This window comes from Pongo abelii, chromosome 20, assembly GCF_028885655.2.
Source record: "Pongo abelii isolate AG06213 chromosome 20, NHGRI_mPonAbe1-v2.0_pri, whole genome shotgun sequence".
Classification (NCBI taxonomy): Eukaryota; Metazoa; Chordata; class Mammalia; order Primates; family Hominidae; genus Pongo; species Pongo abelii.
In genome coordinates this window covers 63,929,452-63,946,200 of record NC_072005.2, presented here as the reverse complement: position 1 = coordinate 63,946,200, position 16,749 = coordinate 63,929,452, and the positions used below count along the sequence as shown (strand labels likewise).

At 45.1% G+C, this 16,749-nt stretch overlaps 1 protein-coding gene across 3 annotated transcripts in view; it reads right to left on the bottom strand.

Moving 5' to 3' along the window:
* ZNF264 (zinc finger protein 264) overlaps positions 1 to 16,749 on the bottom strand; it is a 30,879-nt gene that overhangs the window by 11,980 nt on the left and 2,150 nt on the right. The window contains exons 2-3 of one of the 3 annotated variants that reach the window (XM_024238194.3): positions 16,361 to 16,487; positions 5,197 to 5,292 (exon numbers count right to left, since the gene is read on the bottom strand). In XM_024238194.3, coding sequence (XP_024093962.2) covers positions 5,197 to 5,292; positions 16,361 to 16,487 — 223 coding nt within the window. Of the gene's footprint in view, positions 1 to 4,497; positions 4,578 to 5,196; positions 5,293 to 16,360; positions 16,488 to 16,749 lie in introns of all 3 variants that reach the window. The other 2 variants (XM_024238195.3, XM_063719769.1) reach the window with 2 other exon arrangements.

The following is a 16,749-nucleotide window of genomic DNA, read 5'->3' as shown; positions in this document are numbered from 1 at the left end:
ACTGAGTAGTTCCAAAATGTTTTTACTTATGGTGGGACCCAATGGCCCTATCTGACAGTTTATGCAAACAGGGAACTCATTATGGAGCCCTCCACAGTTTATCCTGAAAAGATGACTCAGGTTAAGGTCTGGCCACACCAGAAAGCTAAACCACGTGATTAGAAGGTTAGGGCTTAAGTCATAATTTAAACGCTGAATCTCTGGAAAGGATGGCACGCTGGAGACCGAGCCACACAGGAGATGAGACAATCAACTGTGGTTATGTAATGAAGCTTCAATACAATTCTGGACAATGAAGAGCTGGTGAGTTTCCTGGGTTGGCAACATTCTAAGCTCATATTGCCATATGCCAGACTGGGGCACAGCGAGTTCCTGAAAACACTGAGGCTCTGTGTTGGGAACCTTTCCAACCCAACATTCTGTGCCACTTCTAATTTGTTCCCTTTGTCTGTAATAAACACGACTGTAACTAAAATAGGTTTCAGAGAATTTTGTGAGTCTAAAGCTAATTAGTGAACCTGACAATGGCTTTGGGACCCAAACTTGTAGTCTGTGTCAGAAGAGTTGGACAGACCTGGTAGTCTTAGAGGACTGTGTCCTTAACCTTGAGCTTGGCTAATCCTGGGTAGGAAGAAATCAGTTTTCCAGTAAGAGGTGCTCAATGAAGTGAGTCCTACGCTTGTGAAGAAGAGTTGCCATAAAGAGAAAGCGGGAAGGACGCTGGACACCGTAGTCTTAAGACACAGAAAGTACAAAGAAACTGCAGGATGGTGTTGATGACAATCCAGGGACAGAGGGGAGGCTGATTCCCATGATTCCGAGCTGGGTGACAGTGAAGGTCATATGACTAATGTTACTATAAATTGAAGGCTCATAAGGAAAGAGGTAAGAGGACCTGGCTTGACACAATGAGTCTCGTATGCCTGAGGAACAGCCTGGTGAAAAGATTAGCACCATACACATGACCAATGGCCAGGCTGCTGTGTATGGTGCTCGTCTTTTCACCTCAGCCCCCCAAAGCCTGTAATCCTAGTGCTTTGGGAGGCCGAGGTGAGCTGATTACTTGAGCCCAGAAGTTCTAGACCACTCTGAGAAACACGGTGGGCTCCCATCTCTACAAAAAATTTTTTAAAAACAAAACTAAAAACACATTAGCCAGGCATGGTGGTGCAAGCCTGTGTAGTCCCAACTACTCGGGATGCTGAGGTGGGAGGATTGCTTCAGCCCCAAAATTCAAGACTGCAGCAAACTATGACTGTGCCACTGCACCCAGCTTGGGCAACAGAGCAAGACCTTGTCTCTTAAAAACAAACAAAAAACCCCAAATACACATGATCAAGATGAAGAAAATTACAAAATCTTATTTGAAGACAATAAAGACGATCTATATCAATGAAGAATTTAATAATACGAACTGACAATTCAACCCAAATTATATAAATTCAATATAATTCCCTGTAAAATACCAACTATACTTAACTATGGAACTTGACAGTCTGATAAACTAAGTAAACGAAGCTAGAAAAATTGGGTAGCCACATGGAGAATGAAAATAACTGCATTGCTATCACACTATATATTCCAAATCAACCTCACTGAAAAAATGTCAAATGCCAAGTTTTAAAACTTTTAGAATAAAATATATTTTTAATATTGAGGTAAACCAACATTTTTTATACAAGACAAAAAAATCATTAATTATATAAGAAAAGTCGTAAGTTAGACTACAGTAAATTAAGACCTTTTGGAGAAAGATACTTTAAAGAGAGTAAGAGAACAAAATTAAAAACTAGAAAATATTTTTCAGCATATATAAGTGATAAAAGGTAAGGATAAGAATGTACAAAGAACCCCTACCAAGCAGAGAAAGGAAAACAGGTTAATGGAAAAAGGCATTTATCATAAAATAAAAAATGATTTCTATTTTCACAGAAGAAAATATAAATCAACCAAAAATCATGGTAAGTTGCTAAAACATTACAGCAGTGAAATAAAAGGAAATCAAGAGCACATGAGACTATTCTGTGTCCATTTGATGAGCAAACATTGAGAAGCCTTATAATGGAAAGGATATGGGTCAACGGAACCTCTCATTTTTCTGGTTAAGTGCAAATTGGCATAAGCTCTTTAGAAAACAAAGGGAATGATCTTGCAAACTTGAGCATTTGCACAGCCTACAAACCAATAATTTCACCCCAAGAATTATCAAAAAATGCACCTCCACAAGTGGAAAATGAAATACATATATGAATATGCACAGTATCACTGTTTTTGTGAATGAAACATAGACAATTATTATTATTATTATTTTTTGCCTCTGGTTCATGGTCTCTCATGAATTATTTTATTTATTTATTTTTTTGACACAGGAGCTCACTGTCACCCAGGCTGGAGTGCAGTGGTGCGAATAAGATCACTTCAGCCTCGACCTCCTGGGCTCAAGAGATCCTCCCACCTCAGCCTCCTGAATAGCTGGGACCACAGGCATGAGCCACCATGCCCAGCTAATTTTTTTAATTTTGCAGAGACGGGGTCTCACCATGTTTCCCAGGCTGGTCTCAAACTCCTGAGCTCAAGTAATCCTCCCACCTCAGCCTCCCAAAGTGCTGGGATTATAGGTGTGAGCCACTGTGCCAGCCAAATCTAGACAATTAAATGCCCACATAGTAAATGAATGTATCAATGAATACATAAATATATCATGAGCCACAAGCATTTGTTTTATTTTCTTCAATTGTAAGAAACTCGAGGCCGGGCATAGTGGCTCATGCCTGTAATCCCTGCACTTTGGGAGGCCGAGGCAGATGGACTGCTTGAGGCCAGGGGTTTGACACCAGCCTGGGCAACAACAGTGAAACCCTGTCTCTACTAAAAATATGGCCAGGCGCAGTGGCTCACACCTGTAATCCCAGCACTTTGGAAGGCCGACGCGGGTGGATCACCTGAGGTCAGGAGTTCGAGACCAGCCTGGCCAACATGGTGAAACCCCATTTCTATTAAAAATATAAAAAAAGCCGGGCGTGGTGGCATGTACCTATAATCCCAGCTATTCGGGAGGCTGAGGCAGGAGAATCACTTGAACCTGGGAGGCGGAGGTTGCAGTGAGCCAAGATCGTGCCACTGTACTCCCGCCTGGGCAACAACAGCAAAACTCCATCTCAAAAAACAAAACAAAACAAAACAAAACAAAAAACAAACAAGCGAGCAAACAAAACCCACAAAAATCAGCCGGGTGTAATGGCGTGCACCTGTAATCCCAGCTACTTGGGAGGCTGAGGCACAGACACTGCAGTGAGCCAAGATAGCACCACTGCACTCCAGCCTGGGCTACACAGAGAGACTCTATCTAAAAAAAAAAAAAAGAAAAAAAAGAAGAAACAAGCATATTTTTATGTGGAATAGAGAATCACAAAACAAGCAGAATATAAATGAAGAAAGGATGTCCATGAAAGGAAGTGTGTTCTAGACCCTGGTATAGGAATTGGCTATGACTGGGGCAAGACCTCTTCCAGTAAGGAAAAGAGAAGTTGAGATGAACATGTAAGGGCTGCTGATCAAGCAATATAAGACAGTAGACTTTCTTTTCAACCTGAAAGCCTGCTAACACATCAGCACTCACATGCTGAGACATCTGTGCCTGGAGACGAAAACTATCTAGTTGGCTGGATGCAGGGACTCATGGAAGTGGAGGGGTTGACTTGTCTGAGGTTGGGGCCAGTCCCCTAATCTGCCTGGATGGCAGAACCATTCACAGAAACTTGGGAGGTGGCAGGAGCGAGCAAGATCATGGGTTCCTTGTTAGGCATGTTGAGTTTTGTGCTTTTGAGATTTTCAAGTGGAGATGCGGCACTGAAGAGGGGATGATCTGGAACAGACTCTGAGGTGTTGAGTTTTGTGCTTTTGAGATTTTCAAGTGGAGATGCGGCACTGAAGAGGGGACGATCTGGAACAGACTCTGAAGGGCTGAACAGGGACTGCACAGACACTCAGGGTTGGATGAGCAGCTCAAGGAACCCACGCGGGCAGAGGCCAAGGCTCTGCAGTGGCACCAATCCACACACGACAGATGGCCTCGGTGCCCTCAGCAGCCTGAGTGTGGGACACAGAAGGTCAAATGTCACCCTGAGGTTTTTGGAACACAGGAGATATAGGAAGACATGGGCAAAGTACTGCTTCTCACTGTCTGATTGACACTCAAGGGAATGGGTGGAAGGAGAAGGTGGGAGAGGCTGATAGGCAGAATATAACTGGAAAGAGAAATTGGGATAGTAAGAAAGGCCCTATTCCCCAGACTTCAGAAGGAAATGTAACATAGCATCACTCTTTAAGGTTAATAATGACATCTGGATGAGTCACTTACTATAGCTCAGAAACTATCCAGTTTTATGCATTAATGTATTACGTAACATCTTTAAACTGCCCAATCACATAAAAATGATTTCTAATAACACTTTTCAGGAACAGACTCAATGTAGTGGACTGAGAGTAGGTGCTCACCAAACCTTCTGCTCTTCTCCTTGGACAAGCAGCTCAGCCACATTTCCCAGTCCCATGGACCCAAGCCAAATGCCTAGTTCCTGTGGGTGGAATGTGAGGGGAGTTGGTATTTCTGGAAGTGGGTTTAACTTCCCTTATTCCCTCAATTCTCTGCCAGCTCGAGGACGTTAGGATAATCTTAATGCAACAGGCTGATGACAGAAGGAACCTGGGTCCTGAATAACTGTGTGGTACAGAGCTCCCCGCTGACCCACACAGTCCCTGGTATGAGTGAGAAAGAGTTTTCATATGTGAACCACTGAGATTTTAGAATCTGTCTGATACAGCAGCTACTGTTAACTTAGCTGAAGTTATATACAAAGACAGGAGATCCTGCAACTTCATCAGGGCCACACAGCAGGTGACTGGCAAGCCACATTTCAGGCCCACACAGTTGGAACCCCTGAACACATCTTAGTTCTTAAATCTCACTACTTCCCAGGAATGGTGACACTGTGATGGGGCTAGGAGGACAGAGAAAACACAGGTCAAAGGGCTCCATGGCTCTCAAATGGAACATTCTAGTGTGATAGAGTTATATAAGAGTTATATAGAGAGAGGTCACAATGAGAAGCTTCCCAAGAGATTCCAGGGCCAGTGGTCAGACCATCCAGTCTCAAGCCAGAAGGGACTCCGACCTCCCCAGATCTTGGCTCCTACCTGGACAGGTGCCTTGGGAGAGGTCTTCCTTCCTGGTCCATGGCTCCTGCTCATGCTCCAGGTGGTAGATCAGCTCAGGTCTGGGAACAGGACACCCTGTTTATGGAGAAAGAAAGTGGACACATGGATGGGGGTGAAAAGAAATAAAGACCTTCAATCTAGTTTGGGACTTCAGGATGGGGACCAGACCTTGGAATGAAGCTGCTCCTGTGCATGGGAACGAAAAGCTGGCATGTGACCTGGAAACCAAGGGCAGGCCATGTCACGCTGCCACAGAATCTCTACTCCCAATAGTAAGTCGAAAACTATTATGTATAGGATATAAACACGTCCAGGGGACTGTGCCACACAATTTAAATGCATTATGTAATTCCAAAAGTGAATACTGATGGAGTATCTTAGAGAAAAACTGATGTATTTAAATATTAAATATTGACTCTTTTCATTCCAAACAAGGTATGTGGTTTCATTGATCTAAGTCTTAATTTTTTTTTACATCCTAAGCAATGTTTTATAATGCTCTTCCTCTAGACTAAAGACAAAATGAGGATTCTAGCTGAGGATTTTCTCACAGCATTCCCAGGAAGACCACATTGTGATCAACACCATTTTATTGACAAAGAAACCCACGCTCAGGAAGTAAGGTGATTTGCTGAAGAGCACAGAACTGGTGAATGGCTGAGTCAGTAAGGACCAGGTCCTGCCATCTCTGCTGTCGGTGCTGTTTAACCACAAAGCTCCACAACGCTACTCAGAAAGTCCCGGGTCCAGGTATGCCAATGACAGTGATCGTGATGAGGATGACAATAACAGTACTGATGGCAACAGGATTGCAATGGCTCCCTGCACACAGCCTGGTCTCCCAGGTATTGTTTTGAGCCCTTTTCACGTAATAACTTTATTAGTCTGTTCTCACGCTGCTAATAAAGACATATCCGAGACTGGGTAATTTATAAAGAAAAAGAGGTTTAAGGGACTCAGTTTCACATGGCTAGGGAGGCCTCACAATCATGACACAAGGCGGAGAAAGGCACATCTTACATGGCAGCAGGCAAGAGGGCATGCGTAGGGGAACCCCCCTTTATAAAACCATCAGATCTCACGAGACTTATGTGCTATCACGACAACAGCATGGGACAAACCCGTCCCCATGATTCAATTACCTCCCACGATACATGGGCATTATTACAATTCAAGGTGAGATATGGGTGGGGACACAGAGCCAAACCCTATCAATAACCCTTTACCCCGGTAACAACCCTGGGATGCAGATGTGGTAAATCCTCATCTCACCAATGAGAACACTGAGGCACAGACAAGGTCAGTCATTTGACCAAGGCCAGTTTTTTTTTTTGTTTTTTTTTGAGACAGAGTCTCGCTCTGTCGCCCAGGCTGGAGTGCAGTGGTGTGCGATCTCGGCTCACTGCAAGCTCCGCCTCCCGGGTTCATGCCATTCTCCTGCCTCAGACTCCCGAGGAGCTGGGACTACAGGTGCCTGCCACCACGCCCGGCTAATTTTTTTTGTATTTTTAGTAGAGACGGGGTTTCACTGTGTTAGCCAGGATGGTCTCGATCTCCTGACCTAATGATCTGCTCACCTCGGCCTCCCAAAGTGCTGGGATTACAGGCGTAAGCCACCACGCCTGGCCATGGCCACAGTTTTTAAAGAGCAGAGCTGGGGCTGGACACCAGGGTTCTGGCTCCCCTTCCAAACACTACACTAAGGAGGAAACTACTAGCACCAGAGTGGGTAGTGGGTGGTGATGATGATGCAGAGATGTGAGCTGGAAGTCATCCTCAGTCCTCCTCAGGGACCAGCAGCCAGGGGGAGGAGCAGGTTCAGTGGTTCCAGACCTCTGCATTGCATGAACCACGAAAAATTTAAAAAACTGAACGTTCTACTGTGATAAATAAGGACATTTACAGAAACATCAAATAGTATCTACTCTCACCAACATTTCATAAAAAGAGGATTTCTACTCTAAAAAACAAAACAAAACAAAACAAAAAAACACAAAAAACCCTCAAAGGACAGCTTCATAAATGAAGGTTTATCTTCTAAACCGAGTAAGTTTAGGTTCATGTCAGATGAAAATGCAGTAGTCATATTTTCTTGACTTTGCTCAGAACATCTTGAAGCCTTTTCAGACTTTGGGAGAGACTGCTCCTCTCAGGGACAGGTAATTTCTAGGATAATAAACTCCCCTGGGAACAAGCACATGCCTTTCATGTGCAATCCACCTAACCCCAAACCATACCCCCAACCACTTCTTTAACCAACTCTCACATACCAAGCCAGTATTTCCCCTGCCCTAAATCAACCCAGGGCCAGGTGCCAGACAACTAGAGATAGTCCCTATGCCCCAAACCTCACTGAAATTACTCAAACTAGCCAGCTCTAAACTGTTTACCATGCCCTGTCTTGCTTTTCCAGAAGAAACGCAATACATAGGGAAAACTCTCTCTAATCATGTTTTTCTCTACTCTCACACCATGACAATACAGAACAAGACTTCTGTGACCAAATGTGTGGGGGGTTTTCCCCAAACTCCAAGCAGCAGACACCAGCGGGGGGTGTCCTCTAATTCTGTTCCCATACTATCCACGCAGGGATAGCTTCAGATCCCACAGGTTGAGGGCTGAGTCCACAAGCCTGCCCCACCCTACACTCCAGTCACAAGTCCAGGCCTCCAAAATGTCTGACTAATGGACTTTCAGTTGGGGCTCCCACGACCCCCTCTTTGGGTTCAACTAATTTGCTGGAGCAGCTCACGGAACTCAAGGAAACACTCATGTTTACCAGTGTATTATAAAGAATATTGCAAAGGATACAGATGAAGAGACTCCTAGGGCAAGGTGCGGGGGAAGGGGCACAGAGCTTCCATGCCCTTCCCGGGGGGACCACCTGGAAGCTCACTCAACTGTGACCTCTTGGAGTCTTTATGGAAGCTTCGAAACATCAACATTCCTTTCCGAGGGTATAGGGTTGGACTCACTCATAAGACCCACAGTCAGAAAGGTGGAGGAACGTTAAGAGCGAAAGGAGGGCAGGAGGTCAGAGGCCTGTCCCTGAGGCCTAACATATCCAACATTTTAACAAAAGGGCTATGGGGGTTATGAACCAGGAACGGTGGACAAAAACCAGTATGTATCAGAATACCACACCCAGTTAAAGGCTTTCTCCTCCCTTGTGCTTCCAGCTGTATCCCCATGAGGCCCAGCATATGCCCTCTTCTTTCACGAATTGTAAATAATAAATTCTTCTTTCAATGTTATTAACCTCTCTGTGTCATCACTAAGTCACTGCTATAAATTAAAATCCCATGGGTACAAATTTGCTTTTTTTTGAGACAGGGTCTCACTCTGTCGCCCAGGCTGGAGTGCAGTGGTGTGATCATGGCTAACTGCAGCCTCTACTTCCCAGGCTCAGGCAATCTTCCCTGTCTCAGCCTCTGGAGTAGCTGGGACTATAGGCATGTGCCACCACGCCCAGATAATTTTTTTGATTTTTTTTGTAGAGGCTGGGTCTCACTTTATTGCCCAGGCTGGTCTCAAACTCCTGGGCTCAAGCAACCCTCTTGCCTCCCATACTGCTGGGATTACAGGCATGAGCTACCACACTTGGCCCACAGGTACAAATTAATACAACTGGTGCACCCAGCAGGCTGACTGTGCTCATGGGAAGGTTGAAGATCAGCTCACTAACGGATTGTACCACACAGAAAGTTCTGCCCAGGGAAGGCTGTGAGATGCTGGCAGCCTTGTGCTTCAGCTGCATCTGGCATTTGCTGCCATGGGTTTCTGGCCTAAAGTGCTGTAGGAATCCTAAAGGAGTGCTCCTCAGATCCTTCCAGTGTTTAAAGATGCCACAGTCTAGATATGCAAGGGCAGTAATTCCCCAGCTGGCACCATTCTGGGACAGACTGATCTCCTTAGTCTACTTTTCCAACATAAATACACCTAGTTTCTGGGTTGGTTTACAGGGTAATGTACAAGGCTGAGGCTCCTCACAAAAGGTAGTGAGGAGAGACTTCCTCTGATGGACTGTGTTGGGATACAAGTCCAATCAACCAAGCCAACACCAAAGTCACTGGTGGGCTGCTTAACTGAGTTATTTATTCTCTCTTCCCATCCTGTAAGAGACTAGTCATTTAGCAGGGGACTGATTACACTTGGGACAGAGGCTATACCAGGGAGACGCAGCTGCCTAGAGGCATCAAACCTCTTCCTCTCCCCAGCTTCTTTTTACTACCCAGGGACAGAAACTAAGATCCACTACTTCTGGATGCCAAAAGCCTAAAACACAAAGAGAGAAATTACGAAAAAAAGAAAAAGGCAGCTACAAACCCAAGGGGCAGAAAAAAGAAAGTGAACTTTTAAACCTTATGTACCATACAAATGCCAGGCCTAGCAAACATAATACCACCCTTATTTAGTCTTAAAAACTATATATAAATATAAATATCTTCACATAAATAAGTTGTATATATATACATACAATAAGTAAATTAAAACAATGTCCATAATTTGATCCAATTAGAAATCCAGCATTTATATACTAATGTTTATAACAAATCATATATGGTAATTATATATAGCACATATATAACAAATGTATAAAAAAAATTTTATTATAAAAAGTAAAGGGTGGGTGTGATGGCTCACGCCTGTAATCCAGCACTTTGGGAGGCTGAGGCGGGTGGATCACTTCAGCTCAGGAGTTTGAGGCGAGCCTGGCCAACATGGCAAAATCCTGTCTTTAATAAAAATACAAAAATGAACTGGGTGTGGTGGCACACACCTGTAGTCCCAGCTACTTAGGTGGCTGAAGCATGAGAATTGCTTGAACCTAGGAGGCAAAGGCAGTGAGCCAAGATTGTGCCACTGTATTCCAACCTGGGCAAGAGAGCGAGACAGAAAAAGTAAAGAAAAGAAAACAAAAGAAAAGGAAAAGAGAAAAGACAAGACAAGACAAGACACATGACACAAGAGACGAGACACAAGAGACAAAGACAAAGAAAAAGACAAGACCCAAAGGTCGGAGTTGGGGCAGGGGGGGTTGGTAAAACAGGGTACTGAGTGGCTTTTTTTTTTTTTTCAATTTATTTTAGAGACAGGGTCTCACTATGTTGCCCAGGCTTTGTCTTAAACGTCTAGGCTCACGTGATCCTCCCAACTTGGCCTCCCAAAGTGCTGGGATGGCATTTGGGGATGGCAAAAAAGGTTCATCAGAGTTTACAAGCTCAGTGTCCCCAGCTTCATCACGGTCCTCCCACACACCCCTATTCCAAGTTTCAGGGTCCCATTCTTTTCCAATCAGTGCCCTCACTTTAACAGTAGACACCCGGTGAGGCTGTGCATGCACCTTTTGTTGCAGGTCAGCCACTCACATGACTAGCTTATGTCTGTTTTTCCACAATTTCAGCTCTTTCTCTACAGGAGATAAGACTCACTCAGGGCAAACTTAGCAGATTTGAGGCTTAGTATCTGCTTCTGAAGCCGGGAGTTAGAATCCCTGAGTTCATCATTTTCTTTTTTTTTTTTTTTTTTAGGAGTGGAGGTTTAATAGGCAGAAGAAAGAGAAAGGAAAATGGCATCCCCAGTAGTGGCAACATCCTCTCCCCGACCCATGCTGCCATCAGCCTTTCCACCTTTGTCTGAGGAGATAAACCCTGTGCTGCCTGAGGCAACAGTGATGGCCTCCCCTGAGGCAGTTGCCAGGCAAAATAATATCGATTCTCCTCTAGCACCCTCAACACCTTTCCTTGCTTCTAGACCTGTAACTAAAGTCCCGATGGGCCCACAGAGGTGAGGTTCAGAGTGTGACCCATGGGGAGGTAAGCTACACTTGAAAGGAATTGAGTTTTCTAATTTATATAACCAGAAATCTGGAGAACAGGCACGGGAATGGATATTAAGGGTGTGGGATAATGCTGGCAGGAACATACAGATGCATCAGGCTAAATTTATTGATTTGGGTTCACTAAGTAGGGATCCTGCATTTAATGTTGCAGCCTGAGGAGTTAAAAAAGGTTCCAATAGCTTATTTGTTTGGCTAGCTGAAATATGGATTAAAAGATGGCCCATCATGGGTGAGCTGGGAATGCTTGATCTCCCTTGGTCTAACATAGAGGAAGAGATCCAAAGGCTTAGGGAGATTGGGATGATGGAGTGGATTAGTCACTTTAGACCTACTCATCCCAGCTGGGAGGGTCCAGAAGACATAACCTTAACCAATGGCTTGCAAAATAGATTTGCGAGGGCAGCACCTGCATCTTTGAAGAGCCCTGTAATTGCCAGATCCAGCAGTTGGAATTTCAGTCACTCACCTACAAAAATTTAAATACATTGGGAATAATTGGATCCCGAGGTGGCAGGGGCCAAGTGGTGGCACTCAACCATCAAAGGCAAGGTAGGCATAGCTATCATAATGGACAACAGAGACAAAGCAGCAATCAGAATAGTCTGACTCATGCAGATCTCTGGCATTGGCTAATTAATCACAGTGTTCCTAGAAATGAAACTGATAGGAAGCCTACTGCAATCCTACTTAATTTATATAAGCAGAAAACTTCCAGATCGAATGGACAAAAGACTAATTTGAATTACAAAAACAGAGAATCATGGCCCCTCAATCAATTTCCAGACTTGGGCTAGTTTACAGACCCAGAACCCCTTGAATGAAGGGGAGGCCAGGTCCCTTGAGGAAGGACCCCACTACACTACTGACAATTTATGCTGTTAATCTTTCTCTCATCCTTCCCTAAGGAGACCTCTGGCTTTTTACCAGGGTAACTGTGCACTGGGGAAAGGGAAATGATCAGGCATTTCGGGGACTACAGTACACTGGCTCTGAGCTGACGTTGATTCCAGGGGACCCAAAACATCATTGTGGTCCTCCAGTTGAAGCAGGGGCTTATGGAGGTCAGGAGTTTTAGCTCAGGCCTGACTTACAGTGGGTCCAGTGGGTCCCCAGACTCAATCTGTGGTCATTTTCCCAGTGCCAGAATGCGTAACAGGCACAGACATACTTAGCAGCTGGCAGAACCGCCACACTGGCTCCCTGTTAGGGTAAAGGCTATTATGGTGGGAAAGGCCAAATGGAAGCCATTAGAGCCACCTCTACCTAGAAAAATAGTAAATCAAAAACAGTATCACATCCCTGGAGGGACTGTGGAGATTGGTGCCACCATCAAGGACTTGAACGACGCAGGGATGGTGATTCCCACCACACCCCCATTCAACTCTTCCATCTGGCCTGAGCAGAAGACAGACGGATCTTAGAGAATGACCGTGAATTATAGAAAGCTTAACCAGGTGGTGGCTGCAATTGCAGCTGCTATACCAGATGTGGTTTCATTGCTTGAGCAAATTAACACATCTCCTGGTACCTGGTATGCAGCTGCTGACTTGGCAAATGCCTTTTTCTCCATTCCTGTCCATAAGGCCCACCAGAAGCAATTTGCCTTCAGCTGGCAAAGCCAGCAATATACCCCTAGAGTTGATACCCTAGGAGCCTATCAACTCTCCGGCTTTGTATCGTAATCTTATTCAGAGAGACCTTGATCACTTTTTGCTTCCACAAGATATCACATTGGTCCATTACATTTATGACATTATGCCAATTGGATCCAGTGAGCAAGAAGTAGCAAACACACTGGACTTACTGGTAAGACATCTGTGTGCCAGAGGATGGGAAATAAATCTGACTAAAATTTAGGGACCTTCTACCTCAGTAAAATTTCTAGGGGTCCAGTGGTGTGTGGCCTGTCAAGATATGCCTTCTAAGGTGAAGAGTAAGTTGCTGCATTTGGTCCCTCCTACAATCAAGAAAGAGGCACAATGCCTAGTGGGCCTATTTGGTTTTTGGAGGCAACACATTCCTCATTTGGGTATGCCATTCCAGCCCATTTATCGAGTGACCCAAATGGCTGCCAGTTTTGAGTGGGATCCAGAACAGGAGAAGGCTCTGCAACAGGCAGGTCTAGGCTGCTGTGCAAGCTGCTCTGCCACTAGGCCCATAAGACCCAGCAGATCCAATGGTGCTTGAGGTGTCAGTGGCAGATAGGGATGCTGTTCGGAGCCTTTGGCAGGCCCCCATACAGGTGAATCACAGCGAAGGCCTCTAGGATTTTGGAGCAAGGCCCTGCCATCTTCTGCAGATAACTACTCTCCTTTTGAGAGACAGCTCTTGGCCTGTTACACTATGGGTCATCAAATCACCATGCAACCTGAACTGCCTACCATGAACTGGGTGGGTGCCTTCTGACCCAGCTAGCCATAAAGTGGGTCATGCACAGCAGCATTCCATCATCAGATGAAAGTGGTATATATGTGATTGGGCGCAAGTGGATCCTGAAGGCACAAGTAAGTTACATGAGGAAGTGGCTCAAATGCCCATGGACTCCACTCCTGCCACCCCACCTTCTCTCCCCCAGCCTGCACCGATGGCCTCATGGGAAGTTCCCTATGATCAGTTGACAGAGGAAGAGAAGACTAGGGCCTGGTTCACAGATGGTTCTGTATGATATGCAGGAACCACCTGAAAGTGGACAGCTGCAACACTACAGCCCCTTTCTAGGACATCCCTGTGGGAGAGTGGCGAAGGGAAATTTCCCGGTGGGCAGAACTTGGAGCAGTGCATGTGGCTGTGCACTTTCCATGGAAGGAGAAATGAGAAGATGTGTGAACAACACTGAGCCCTCAATATGGCACCATCCCTCGGGGTGATCAGCCAGCTACCTGGTGGCAGGTTGATTATATTGGACCTCTTCCATCATGGAAAGGGCAGAGGTCTGTCCTCACTAGAATAGACACTTACTCTGGATATGGGTTTGCTTATCCTGCACGCAATGCTTCTGCCAAGACTACCATTCATGGACTCATGGAATGCCTTATCCACCGTAATGGTATTCCACACGGCATTGCCTCTGACCAAGGCACTCACTTTATGGCTAAAGAAGTGTAGCAGCGGGCTCATGCTCACAGAATTCACTGGTCTTACCATGTTCCCCATAGTCCTGAAGCAACTGGATTGATAGAACGGTGGAATGACCTTTTGAAGTCACAATTACTCCAACTAGTGACAATACTTTGCAGGGCTGGGCCAAAGTTCTCCAGTAGGCCATGTATGCTCTGAATTAGCGTCCAATATATGGTACTGTTTCTCCCATAGCCAGGATTCATGGGTCCAGGAATCAAGGGGTGGAAGTGCAAATGGCACCACTTAACATCACCCCTAGTGATCAACTAGCAAAATTTTGCTTCCTATTCCCGCGACATTACATTCTGTTGGCCTAGAAGTCTTAGTTTCAGAGGGAGGAATGCTGCCACCAGGATACACAACGATTCCATTAAACTGGAAGTTAAGATTGCCACCTGGACACTTTAGGCTCCTCCTACCTTTAAGTCAATAGGCTAAGAAGGGAGTTATGGTGTTGGCTGGGACGACTGACCCAGACTATCAAGATGAAATCAGTCTACTACTCCACAATGGAGTTAAGGAAGAGTATACATGGAATACAGAAGATCCATTAGGGCATCTCTTAGTATTACCATGCCCTGTGATTAAGGTCAATGGGAAGCTACAACAGCCCAATCCAGGCAGGACTACAAATGGCCCAGACCCTTCAGGAATGAAGGTTTGGGTCACTCCACCAGGAAAAAAACCATGACCTGCTGAGGTGCTTGCTGAAGGCAAACTGAATACAGAATGTGCAGAAGAAGATAGTCATTAATACCAACCACGACCAAGTGACCAGTTGCAGAAATGAGGACTGTAATTGTTGTTATTTCCTCCTTCTTTTATTAAAAACATGTTTGTGATGTATACACTTGTACTAAGAAAACATCTGCATTTTATTTCCTTTATCATGTGACGTAAGATTTACTGACTTCATATCAGCATTTAAGTATTGCTACCTTTATATAATAGCACTTGGGTCGGGGATTAGTGTGTTTCGGTTACATGAAGGATGGTTGTATTATGTTAAGCATAATTATGACCTTATTATTGTCTTTATTTGAAGATTATGTATGATCTCAGGAGATGTGTATGGGTTCAAGTTGACAAGGGATGGAGTTGTGATGGTTAACAGCTAGGTTCAGCTAGGGGCCTGCCCCATGTTGAAGGCTTCACATCCTGTGTTAACATAGTGACGAGAAGTCCCTAGCTCCAAACACTTAAAACGGACACTTGACAGCTGTTACCTCAAAAACATCATTTCATTTATCTGAACCTTTATTTCTGGATCAATACAATAATACTTCCCACCAGTAACAGTTGTTAAATTTAAAGAGAAAGTATTCAATGCTCAGTGTGCTCTGGGATTTTTATTAATGTGTCAACTTGATTGGATTGAAGGATGCAACGTATTGATCCTGGGTGTGTCTGTGAGGGTGCTTCCAAAAGAGATTAACATTTGAGTCAGTGGGCTGGGAAAGGCAGACCCACCCTTAATCTGGGTGGGCACCATCTAATCAGTTGCCATCGAGGCCAGCATATAAAGTAGGCAGAAATACATGAAAAGACTAGACTGGCCTAGCCTACCAGCCTACATCTTTCTCCCATGCTGAATGCTTCCTGCCCTTGAACATTGGACACCAAGTTCTTCAGCTTTGGGACTTGGACTGGCTTCCTTGCTCCTCAGCTTGCAGACGGCCTACTGTGGGACCTTGTAATCGTGAGTTAATACTACTTAATAAACTGTCCTTTTTATATATATCTATTCTATTAGTTCTGTCCCTTTAGAGAATCCTAACACAGGTGGCCACTCTTGTCTTGAACTCACTAAGGCAGAAAAAGCCATAGAGAATAGACGTGACATGAGCAGACCCACACAGAGAAGCCAGGACACCATCGTGGTGGTTCTCAGTTCCTACACCAGCCCCTCATGAGGCACAGCTGAAAATTACCTTTGAGTTTCCAAAACACCCCATTTCCTTTTACCACCTTCTCCTTTGGCTGGGAGCCAAAGAGTACCCTGTCTTTAGCCCAGAGATATAGGGAGACCAGGTAGGAAGAGGTTAGTGTAGAAAATGACTAAAGCTGTGGGAAAGAGGCAAGGTTCCAGAGGCCTTCTTGTGCAGCCAGGCCTGGAGTCAGAAGGTAGAATGAAGGAAGTGGCAGGTCACCTGCATGGTGAAGGGGGAAGGGAGGCCTTACCCAGAGACACCAAGAGCCCACAGTTTTCCAGCATCACCTCCTGGTACAGGGTCCGCTGGGCTAGGTCCAGCTGCCCCCACTCCTCCTTGGTGAAAGTCACAGCCACATCATCAAAGGTCACAGACACCTGGAAAGTCAAACAGAATTAGTAGTATTGGCCTTTCAGCTTCTGAATGAGATCACAGATTGTGCTCCACTGGAAAAGGTGTACAGTGATGGCAGCCTGAATCACAGAGTACCTCCTGAGGGCCTAGCTCTGTGCTGGGCTCAAGAGGGAAGATAGATGCTTTGAACATAATGCCAGAGTAAAGGAGAGAAGCCTCCTATTTAACAGCCATTAGAGAATGACACAGGACAACGGAAACTTGTGGACTGTGAAATACAGAAAC